The sequence below is a fragment of the Talpa occidentalis genome, unplaced genomic scaffold, assembly GCF_014898055.3.
Source record: "Talpa occidentalis isolate TD23 unplaced genomic scaffold, MPIMG_talOcc4v2.1 talOcc4.2, whole genome shotgun sequence".
NCBI lineage: Eukaryota > Metazoa > Chordata > Mammalia > Eulipotyphla > Talpidae > Talpa > Talpa occidentalis.
In genome coordinates, this window is record NW_023602073.1 from 125041435 (window position 1) to 125053218 (window position 11784).

Consider the following 11784-nt stretch of genomic DNA (forward strand, 5'->3'; position numbering starts at 1 on the left):
GAGGAATTTACAAAGGACAACTTTCACATCCACAGAATAAGAAATGAATGTTGTTTGGACAAAGGCAAAGGCTGATTCAGATAAACAAGTCAAAATAGAGGCTTTTTTTTCCTTTAGAAAATTAAATAAAAGATCAAACACACACTCACAGAATTCTTTGTTTTGTCTTTAAGAACAATCTGTAAACTCTCTAGATGTTTCCTGCTCTCAATCTTCCAGCATTCCCTTCCTGCCCTCCATGAAGAGCAGTAGGGGAAATGGAAACAGCACAGGGCAGATGAGGACAGCATTCTCCATGCCTCTGAGAAGTAGATCCATATTTAGCATGATTTACACTGCCTTTAATACCACCTTGAGCAGACCGAGAGTACTGCACTTCAAAAGCATGAGTAGGCAACAACAGTTTCTCTATACAGATCATACCACATGATTTAAAATGTTTTGTAAAGACCATACAAATATGTAGTAAACCATCATTGCTAGATAAAAGAGATTTGGTGGAAGGACTGGCATTTGCTCTGGTGATGGCTGAATCATATTTCTAATTTTTAAAAACTAGTTAAGCACCAAAAGATACTTGGTGAAAACAAAAGGCAGTGACTTTCTGTAAGTGCATGAGGGGCTTAGCTGTTGCTAGAGAGGAGTAGGAAGAAGTATGGGAGAGGGGCTGATTTATTGTCCAAATTCTCATTTATGAATACAAAGAGAAGAGCTGTCAGCAACACACATGCCAAAGCCTATCAAATAGCAGCCAAAACTACTTCTTCCCGTCTGGGTAGGCCAAACACAGAATCTAGGAAAATCAGCAGTCAGAAATAAGGAGACTAGTGAGAGAAAAACCAGTCCTGAAAATGTGCATTTACATATCATAACTAGTGATTAAAATGTGGAGTTTTAATGAACTGAAGGACCAAGTGATTCTGGCCAATCAACGCCAGAAAGCTAAATAAAAAGGCAATTCTGAAAACAAGCTGTCTCTGATGATGTCTTCTAGTAAGTAGTAAGTATAGGAGAAACTAACCACATACAGAGCTATCAAGGAGTCACACACTAGGAAAACGGCACTGCTTAGATGCATTCCAAGGTCCTAGGGGATCAAGTGTGTGCATACTTAGAATGTGTCAAGCCAGAAACTAGATCCAAGGCAGAATCATAAGCTACATTTCCAGGCTCACACCATACTAGAGATCATAGTCCCTCTCTAGGTCACTGATAAGACTGCATCTAAAAAAGCTGCATATTATTCTCCATACTGAGGTGAAAAAGCTGAAACATCAACAGTTGAAAAGCTAAAGAAAATGACTAGAATATGGTTCTTCTATAGTAATGTTTAAAGTGACTTTTCCATGAGATTAGCTCAAGTCAGGAATTAGACGGGGTAATTAAAACATAATTAAGGTAATTTCTCTGTGCTGATAAAATTATGATCTGGTCAATCTAGAATGTTTGTATTTAATAATGATTTGATTTAAATGCATGACTGGCTCTCGTTCACACTCACACTCTCACAGACACACACATACACACTTAAACTAACTTGAATCTTGAATCACCTATAGCAGGAAATGTATTATTATCCCTGTTTTAGAGATGAGAATGCGGAGTTCCAAGTTATCTCATGTGGGCTGGTTTTGTCAGTCATCTAACTCCAAGTACAAAAAACATTCACATTATGATATCAAGAAATGACAGCTAGACAACACAGTGAATAAATTTCAGACCATCTTGGTATGCCTCAGTTTCCCTGACATAAATATGAAACAGGTGTCATTTTAAATGAGAGATTTTACTGAGGAATATAAATACACTTTGAGATTTATAAGAAGTTTTGATTTTTTTAAGGAGACTGGCTCATGTAGATTTTTTTTACACTTTCACTCCAAAAGCTATGAAAAATGGCACAGGAGGGAAAATTCTTAAAATTGTGAATTAAACAAAATAAACTATGAGTATAAAACATCAAAGATCCAATGATCTTTCAGAATTTGCTTTTCAAATTTATTTCACCAGGAAAGATAACATGTTTCACATGACAGTATCTAAAAGTAGTAAAATGGACTTAGTGGTGTAATTCGAAAGACTATCTAATAGGTAATCTTAAAAACCTAGACATGTATTTGTTTCGGACCTTTAAAACATTTTATTTAAATTTCTCAAAAGAAAAAGTGCACATTCAAACTAGAAGGTATGAGAAAAAACAGCAAGAAAGAATACATCTCCAACCTCTGAATCTTTTTAGAACAAACGTGATTACAATAAAAATCTGTTGACAACAGAATACTAAGTTACTTATGATAGCCAGGAAATGCAAATGTTTACAAAACAAACTTTTATCTTATGAAGAAAGGCAGATCCACAATCTGACTTAAAGCTGTGGAAATAAAAAGCATTTATGTCTGGACACATAAATGCTGAATGTCAAAATTTTGAGACAAAGTCCTGGGAAAACTGCACTTAATAGGATTGCATTATTTTACTTCAGTATAACATAAAATGAAATGTATTGCTTTGTCACTACAGAGAAGCCAGGCATATCTAGCATAGAAGTCTAAGAACACAATTGTTCGAGCTATCAACACTCCAGGGATCAGAAAAGCTCATCTGCACATTCTGCTGGAGGAAATTTAATATTTACTTGCTCATTAAAGGCTAAATAACATATGAAAGGAGAAAAAGAAAAGTCTGTTTACTGCTGAAAACAGATCCATCAATTGTTGAGACATTAATAGTTGCAACTCTTGAGTGCTTGTAAGTTTAATCATGCAACTAGTAGAATTCAAACTTTCAATTAACAAACTACATGCCTTTTCAAGTTAGGCTCTCTGTGCAGTGACAAGCACTGTGCAGAAATCAATAACCCACTCCGACTTGCCTGCATATAATGACTTACATCAAGCAGAGTTCCAATACTAACAGACATTATATGTCAGAAATTCACGCAGTAATCTCTCCACCAAAAAGAATTAAATTAAGCTATCGAATCATTCATTGAATAGAGCTCTTGTCCCCTGCAGACATCACCTACATACATAGATTTTCCTATACACACTGCATTTCATAATTTGCCTTGAATGGGTAACACATGATGCCCTCTGAATCGGCTGTTAACTCCTTCTGTGGAGTTCTAAAGAAGGGAGTGGGAAGCAGGGGAAATAAACATGCCTCCGGAAAACACGCTTTGAGTTTATATCCAGGAAACCGGGCAGCCACAACAAAGAGATAAACTGACAAGTACAAAGTAAGTTGTTTCTCCTGGTCCTGCGCCCTCAGCCAGGAGCGCGGGTTGGGGCTGCAGCTTTCCCAGATTTCTCCATCACACCACCGCCACCCCTGCGTCTCCATCTGCACCGCGAACCAAGGCAGCAAAAGCGCTCGCCAGCCAAGCTAAGATGGGGGGGGGGGGCTGGTCACAAAAGTTGTCCGGATTAGCAGGAAGCAGACGAGCGAGCGCTCGGGAGGCTGCTCCCCAGTGTCCACCTGGTGAAACTTCAGAGCCCCCAGAGGACAAGAGAGAAAGAAGCCACCAGCAGGAAGGATAACAAAACTGGAAGGAAATGGGAGGGGGCCGTAGAGACGGGGTCTCTGGACTTCTGAGTGGCTTTACCTAGCACCAAAGGGGCTATATACAAAAGCCCGCTCCACACCTCTCCTTCTGGGGTCTCCCGGAGGGCGGTAGTGGCTCGCTGCCCCCAGGAGCAGGCTGGCCAGCGGAGCAGCTGGGTCAGCTTCCCGGTGCTCGGCCAGAGGACAGGCTTCCCCGACCCGGCGCCCCGAGCTCGCTGCCCAGGATGGCCTCGGCGTGGATCAATCGAGTCATTTAAAAACAGCTTTCAGCCCCAGCCAATACACACACGATCTACTCCATGCCGTGCTTTAACCCACCGGGCAAACACAGGAGTGGACTCAGGCCGGGGAAACGAGGACGGGGAGAGGGACGGGGAAGTAGTTAAGACAATGGTCAGGGGAGGTGATTCCCGGGACAAAAAGCACCTGGCAAAGTGCGCCGAGGTCAGTCGCTGGAGTCTCCACATTTCTGACAATGGCTTCCCGGGGAAATTTTTTAAAACATTCTAGCTGCAGAGAGCAACAAGCCCGCACCGTGAGCAACAGAGTAGCCGCCCCGGAGTCCTAACTACTTTTCCCTTCTTTCCTCCCCAGAGCGGACGCCCAGGCTACCAGTCCCCCAAGAAAAGCTACGTCTCCACTCTGGGCACCACCGCCCGCCTGCGCCCGGAGCGAGCGCCGACGGGAACAATGGGTCACGAAGATGAAAGTTACCTGCGCCAAGTGGCGCCCCGAGGGTGCCCCGCGCTCCACCTGGCACAAACTCTGGGGCCACCTCTCCCTCTACCCCGCGCCCCCCCACCCCACCCCCGGCCGTGAAAGCTTCCCGCGAATCCTCGCCCCTGGCCTCGGCGAGAAGCAGACTCCGCCACTCGCGAGCCCCGAGTCGGGGGCCTGCATCGGGGCTCCGCACGCCCCCCCCCCCCCCAGCACTCACCTGCGGAGAACTGGCCTTGGGCCGACCCCAGGAGAGGCCAAGGCGAGAGCAGCAAAAGCGCCACAAAAGCTGGCAGCGCGGCCGCCGCTGTATCCATGTCGAGTTTGGGAGAAGTTTCAAGCAGCTTTGCAAAGAGCTGCCGGGGAGATCGCGGCAAAATCCGCGACCCAGGTGCCCACCGGGCCAGGCCGGGCGAGGGAGGTGAGTCAACAGCCGCCCGGCGGCACTTTTTCCTTCTTCGCGGTCGCCAAACTACCTCTGGGGCGCAAGCGTCGCCCGCGTCGCCGGCCGGCCGCGGCGGCAGCTCTCCATGCTCGGCGGAGGCTGCTCCTGTTAGTCAAGAGTTACTTTGCTCGGGGAGGGACGGGGGCGGAGCCGGGGGTGACGTCGCCCCGCGGGCTCGGGGCGCTACTGAGGAATGCAGGCTCGGGCGCGGCGCCGAGGCCACCGCCTCCTGCCGGAGAGACGCGCGCCGGCCCCGGCCGCGCGCCCCGCGCCCCGCTTCGCCTTTGTTCGCCGTCCGGGTCCCGCCGTCCGCGGCAGCTCGCGGGGGGCTGGCGGGAAAGAGGACCCCGCGCTCTGGTTGCACGCTCCCCGCAATCGGAGTTTGAGATCCGAGAGTTTGGTGAGCAGTGAGGCGGGAGCGCAGAGGACCGTGGCGGAGAAACCTCCACCGCGGAGTCGAGGCGCTCTGGGGGTAGGTCCCCAAGAACAGGTCCCACCGGAGGCGGCCGGTTGCAAGGAGGGGAGTGTAGGAGCGCCCGAAGGAAGCACCCTCTCAGCCGTGTGATGAGAATTAAGACACCCCACCCCCATGGAAAACTTATTGTTTCTTCTTCATATAAAATAAAACTTGAACCAAAATAAATGCTCGGTGAGTCTCCAGTGTGAACAGCTGTGGTGTGTCTCCGTCCTGGTTTATTTGTCTTTTGCCAAATATTTGAATTTACTCTCTGCTTCGCTGACTTTGATTGTTGTTCTGAAACCTTCCTGCCTCTCTCCACTTCTCCCCTCGGGAAGAGCCCAACAACTGCATCAGGGCTTATCGGTCCCTGCCACTTAGGGCTGGTGAAGGAGAAGAGGGTTTATTTTGCTTTGTTTTTAATAGCTAGTAGCTGTTGAATACATAAGTATTTAACAAAAGAACTTGAAACCGACAATGAAAACAGCAACGAATTATCCATCTGGAGAAAAATAATGCTATAATATGACAGTAAAGTATTTTACAGTTTGCTACTTCTTTAGCAGCTTGAAGTGATTTCACCATATGCCACACTTGCATCTGTGAAAGATTGTACAGTGCATACTTTATTCATTTTTGTGAACTATCAAAAAATAGACGTGTTCACAGTGCATAAACATTTGTTCCAGAATTTTGGTGTGCTCTACCCAGTCCTAGTACAATAGGATCTATTGATTGGCATCTGTCAGTTATTCAGACATAGTATCTTTAGCTTTTGCAAATCAAGACAATGTGAAATTCAAATTAATATAGTTTTCAAATGATTTACCAAGAGACATGTTTCTTTATTCAAGTTAAATCTACGCTATTAATGACCAGGGTTATGAAAGAATTGGAAATGAAAATATATATATATACCATATATAGAGTATATATACACACTGTATATATGGTATATGTATCACCTAAATATAGATATTGAAGCATTTTCTGACTATAGATATAAAGGACATACTTTTTAAAACATATCATGAAAATTAAAGGAAGATTAAACACAATTTGTAATCTTGTGGTTGGCTCATTAGCACACTCAATAGCTGGACACTTAATTCAGCATAAAGTCATTCCTCCTCGAAGTACAAAATAGATTATTTTTTAACTCATTAACCTGTTAGCACATAACAGTTCCTACTACATTGAAGAAAATCCCCCAAAACTAAAAGTCATATATTTTCTTTTGAAAGACTTTATCAGAACTTTGCAAAATATGCCTCAGGAAAAACAAACAAAAACCCACCATCCTTATAATGATTAATCTGTTCTGTTCTTACAAGAAAGATGGAGATTGATGGCCTAGTAGATTTCTTTATTTAAATACACAAAATGCTTATTTAAAAATTGACTTAAAATGCCAGGGCAATGGTCACATAGTTCTTACCTTGCGCATTACCTGGGTCAGCTGATAGAAGATTCACTTCTCCTCTGTGCTAGAAGTAACAACCATAGTAAGTAATGTTTACAGAGACCTTATTATGAGGGAGGCATTGAATTCAGATATACAGTGGCTCATTGAGGCATTAACATATACAGTGTCCTGTGGAATTGAGAGAACCATCTGACAATGACAATTATTATGCCCATTTGGCAAATTAGGAAGAAAGCTTGGAGATTAATTTGGCCACCTGCACATAACCTGGGTGAGAAGTGGGGGAGGGGAGTAAAGAGGGGCAAGGAAATTCTCAAAAGGAATCAACAAAGTAGCAAGATACCTTTTAACTCAAATCAAATCAAACTTTTGGACAAGTAAATAAATACTTTTGTCCACAGTTGTCACTAATGTTGCCACAGTAACAGATGAGGGCCAAGTGCTTTGAAATTTGAGTAGACTATATGTTCCACAAGGCAAATATCAGGAACTTACTAGGTCTTTGTTTATTTAAAAAAGTGAATCTCAATCAAAAAATAAGAGTATAAATTTTGGGTAATTTTAAGAAAAATTTGTCAACACGCATTAAGATGTTCATCAATAAACTATTCCTATTCTTTAATCACTAGCTATTCTTAAAAAAAAATCTCAAATATGGCAAGTGTTATATACACAAAGATTTATCATTTACAAAATGGAAAGTCAGAAACAGAAGTATTCAACAATGCATGAGCATTATCTGGATGGACTATCTAACAAACACTAGACACAAAACTTCATTTTTTAAAGAGTAAGTTGTAATGTGAAAAAATTTTTATGATATAATATTGAAAAATATCAGAAAACAGCCATAGTCTCAGTTTGGGAAACCAAAGTTCTGAGGATGGATGATGATGCTAACAAAGTGGACCTACTGTAGAGGCAGGACATGGGCACAGTGCAGGTTTTCTGATCCCATGCAGACCGGGTAAAGGAGGAGTCAGAGTCCTCAGTGGTTTTGCAGGTCTTTTATTGGGGGTTCACCAGGCATATGGCAGGCAGGGGTGCTGGCTGGGGGGCTGGGAGGCTGGCAGGCCTCCCAGCCCCCAGCAAGTCTTCACTCTATCTGAGCTCTCTGGAGTTCGTTCTGCTGCTTCTCGGCTTCCGCTTCGGCTTCTACCGCTGCTGCTGCTGCTGCTGCTGCTGCTGCTGCTGCTGCTGCTGCTGCTGCTGCTACTGCTGGCGTCCCCGTGATGCCGCCCTTAAAAGCACAGTCTTAGCTCAGCTGAATCCTATCTACCTATGCCCACACCCTATTCCAGGTGCCCGCCATCATTCAGGACAAGGATCCATCATCTATCCTGATGGCGGAAGGGCAGAAAAGCCTGACATTTTCTTTACCCTACAGTCCACCCCCTCAGGGTTTTCTGCCATATAGTCCACATATATACAATTTTTTAAGCAAACATAAACAGTGCAGCCATGGCCCACAAAAGCAAATACATCACAACAAAATACAACAGAACACAAATAAGTCCAGGCAGGGCACCAACCTAGTGCAAAAGACAATTATTGGTACCAGCAGATAAGCCACCAAATCTGCTGCCGAAGGCACTGCTCATACAAGGGAGGGGAATCACTCACAGCATCTACTATATCACACCAGGAGCCGTCAGGCTTCCTGGCCTTCTCTGGCCGTAGTCTCGGCTACAAGGCACACACAGCATCCACCCCCAGGATTCACTAGCTCTGGGATTGGCAATTTTATTCTGTTGGGGGTAATTGCCAACCCTCAGGGTTTCTGTCTGCAGTCGCTCCAACACTCGGCCTTCATGGCCACCCATGCGACTCACAGACCCCTGCACTCAGGCCAACCCACTACACAAGCACATGGGTCGGGATCCAAACTCTGCATTCGGCTTGGGCTCCACCCCAAGCCACGTTCCCCACCCGTCCCCCAAGGACAGGTTCCTCAGCTCCTCACCCTCACTCAAGAATGAGCAGGGCATCACCCACAGGTGATTTTACGAGACTCACAGGGCTTCAGCATACCCAGGCTGCTTAACAGCCGCTTAGGGCTTCTCAACTTAGCATCAGTACCAGCTTTTGCCTCCTTAGTTGGCTTTTCTCCTCCACCTGGTTGCTGGGCATGCACAGGCTGCTTTTGGCCATCTAGGCCCACTGGCCACCCCCAGATTCTCAAAAAAACCCCATAACCTGCCAAGGTCCTCCGCCTTCTGGCGGGAATGTCAGTCCATCAGTCCATCAGTTCAAGTCCATTGGCCTCTCCCTGCTTCATCAACGGCCTGCTGCCTCAGGAGTCATTGGCTGGTCCTTTCCGGTGTCATTGGCTGGTCCTTTGCGGTGTCGTTGGCTGGTCCTTTCGGGCGTCTCCTTCACGCCAGGTCTCATCCTGTAGCTCGTGGACGTATCCATCTTCTGTACCACCATGGCACCTCCAGCGTCGTCACAGGCAGTCTTTTACTCCTTAGTCCCTCCAGGTCTTCGGAGGGCTCAATACCCGTCTGCATGGATCCTGCCGACTACGTCAATTGTAGAGGCAGGACATGGGCACAGTGCAGGTTTTCTGATCCCATGCAGACTGGGTAAAGGAGGAGTCAGAGTCCTCAGTGGTTTTGCAGGTCTTTTATTGGGGTTCACCAGGCATATGGCAGGCAGGGGTGCTGGCAGACCTCCCAGCCCCCAGCAAGTCTTCACTCTATCTGAGCTCTCTGGAGTTCGTTCTGCTGCTTCTCGGCTTCCGCTTCGGCTTCTACCACTGCTGCTGCTGCTGCTGCTGCTACTGCTGGCGTCCCCGTGATGCCGCCCTTAAAAGCACAGTCTTAGCTCAGCTGAATCCTATCTACCTATGCCCACACCCTATTCCAGGTGCCCGCCATCAGGCATGCATTCAGGACAAGGATCCATCATCTATCCTGATGGCGGAAGGGCAGAAAAGCCTGACATTTTCTTTACCCTACACCTACTCAAACTGTATACTTAAAATGGTTAAAACAGTAATTTTGATGTTATATTTTATGGTAAAAAATCAGACAAAATTCAGCATGCACTATGAAAATAATCTTCACAAATCATAATACTGATACAATTACCAGTAGATTTAGAACAATAAAATTTGATAACTTCCCTTCTCCATTCTCATACTGTTTTTGTGTGTGGCTTTTGTATATATTTTTTAAAAGGACAGATTTGTATTCTGGTTGCAGATTTGCCACATCGTAACTCCAATTAGGAATTTAGGTCTGCATTTAGCAGAATGTTTCTTGTAGAATTACAACTCCATCAACATTTAGTAAGTGAAATTGGAAAATAAAGTCTCCAGATCAAATAAGCATGGAGAACTCTGGATTGAGCAAAGTTAAACAGGTTCCTTTACTACAGCAGACTTCTTTACTGTAGGACTTTCTCCATGTGTAGCAGCAGGAAGGCACAGGGGAGGATCTCTGTTATCCGAGCAGATGGGTGAAGGAGGAGTCCCGGAGCCCTCAGTGGCTTTTTCAGGGTTTTATGGAGTTTATCGGGTACACAGCTGGCAGGGGGGCCAAGGGGCCAGGAGGCTGGCCGGTCTCCTAGCCGCCCCCCACCCCACTGTGAATCTTCACTCTTTCTGGGCTCTCCAGCATTCTCTCATGACTTCTGCTTCTCAGCTGGTTCTCTTTCAGTCTTTCTGTTTCGCTGGCCTCCCATAACGCCACCCTTATGAACCCAGTCTCTCAGCCCAGGTGAACCCACCTACATATGCCCACACCCTACTCCAGGTGCCCACCATCAGGCATGCATTCAGGACCACAGGGATCCATCATCAACACTAATGGCAGGAGGACAGAAAAGCTTGACAATCATTTACCCTACACCATGGTTACCAAGATGATATTGTCCATTGTGAATCTACTGGAGGGGTTAAAGTATGTGATGTTTCTTTAACAGAGAAGTATCTCTTGGGATATCTTCCAGGGAAACAATTTGTGAAACACTACTTTAAGCAATATTTAATAATGTCTGTGTATGTCAGTTTTCTTCATATGAAAATGAAGCTAATCAGATTTTTCAGAGGATTACATAAAATATATTTTAATGTATATACAGATTTAGTTATAAACATAGATATGAATGAGACTACATGATAACATTTGCTATGTAAATGTTATTTTCTTTCTCTTGTTCCGCTAAAGGATTATACAAAAACTAACCTCAGCAGAAGCAAAGTTTTATTTATCCAGTGACAAGTCATGAGTGTACCCACTGCATGTATTTATAAGCAATTAGATCAGATTCTTGGCTTCTAGTATAATCAGTTATATTTTGCTTTTCAGATTTTCAGACCCATTTATCCAGATGATCTCAATGTATCCTCACATTGAGAATTAGGCAAGGTAGGTTTCATCTAACTGTTGAGGAAAACCAAATCCTAGAGGGATTAAAATACTTGGCTAATGTTATAAAGATAGTCAATAGCAAAATTGTCACTCTGACCTGTGTATTCTAAATCATAATGTTATTTTTCCTCCTACTCCCAATGCTTATATACTTAATTCTCGTCTCTTAAAAACTTTCATTTCAGTTAGGTGTCAAAATCTTCAGTGCAAATTCATCAGACAGAGCCTCTTGGGCTGGCAGGTGGAAATGAGTTTCTATTTTCTCTTTGAAAGGACAAAAAGAAGACGAAAACTAAAAGCAAATCTTTATCATAATAATCTTATAAGGGTTTATAAGTTGTCAGCAGATCCTCCAGGAAGGGAGGAGGAGGAAATTTCTGACAATACAGCCCTTGATCAGGACTTTGAGAAAAGAAAGAAAAAAATACCTTGTTTTGTCTGAAAACTAATGCTCTGGATGGGTCTTCTACTTTAGGGCAAATCTCAGTCACTCCCTGCATCAGTACTTGGAATTGGCCAGTCACTACTTAGAAATTGACAATCAAGAACAAATGGAATGGTGATGACCATTTGCCTAAGTCTATAAATAAATTCTCCCCTCTATGATATTCTTAGCTAATTTGTGATCAGATGGAAAGAAGTGCATTGTGTTCAAAACCAGAGTGATTTTGTGAGTCCCTTGAACACTTTAAAATATCCATAACTGGGGATTAGTTCAGAAACACTAGTCAAGAAAATGCATGCTCCAAAGGTTTTTATCCAGGGAAGAAAAAAAAAAAAAATGTGAGCAGCTTGAGAG

The 11784-nt window shown here is 44.3% G+C and overlaps 1 protein-coding gene across 4 annotated transcripts in view; it reads right to left on the reverse strand.

The window, feature by feature from the left end:
* PTPRK (protein tyrosine phosphatase receptor type K) overlaps window positions 1-4855 on the reverse strand; it is a 524091-nt gene extending 519236 nt beyond the window's left edge. For 2 of the 4 annotated variants that reach the window (XM_054697814.1, XM_054697813.1), the window contains exon 1: window positions 4502-4830. In XM_054697814.1, coding sequence (XP_054553789.1) covers window positions 4502-4598 — 97 coding nt within the window. In that variant the 5' untranslated portion in view covers window positions 4599-4830. Of the gene's footprint in view, window positions 1-4501 lie in introns of all 4 variants that reach the window. The other 2 variants (XM_054697815.1, XM_054697816.1) reach the window with 2 other exon arrangements.
* Window positions 4856-11784: the final 6929 nt, after the last annotated feature.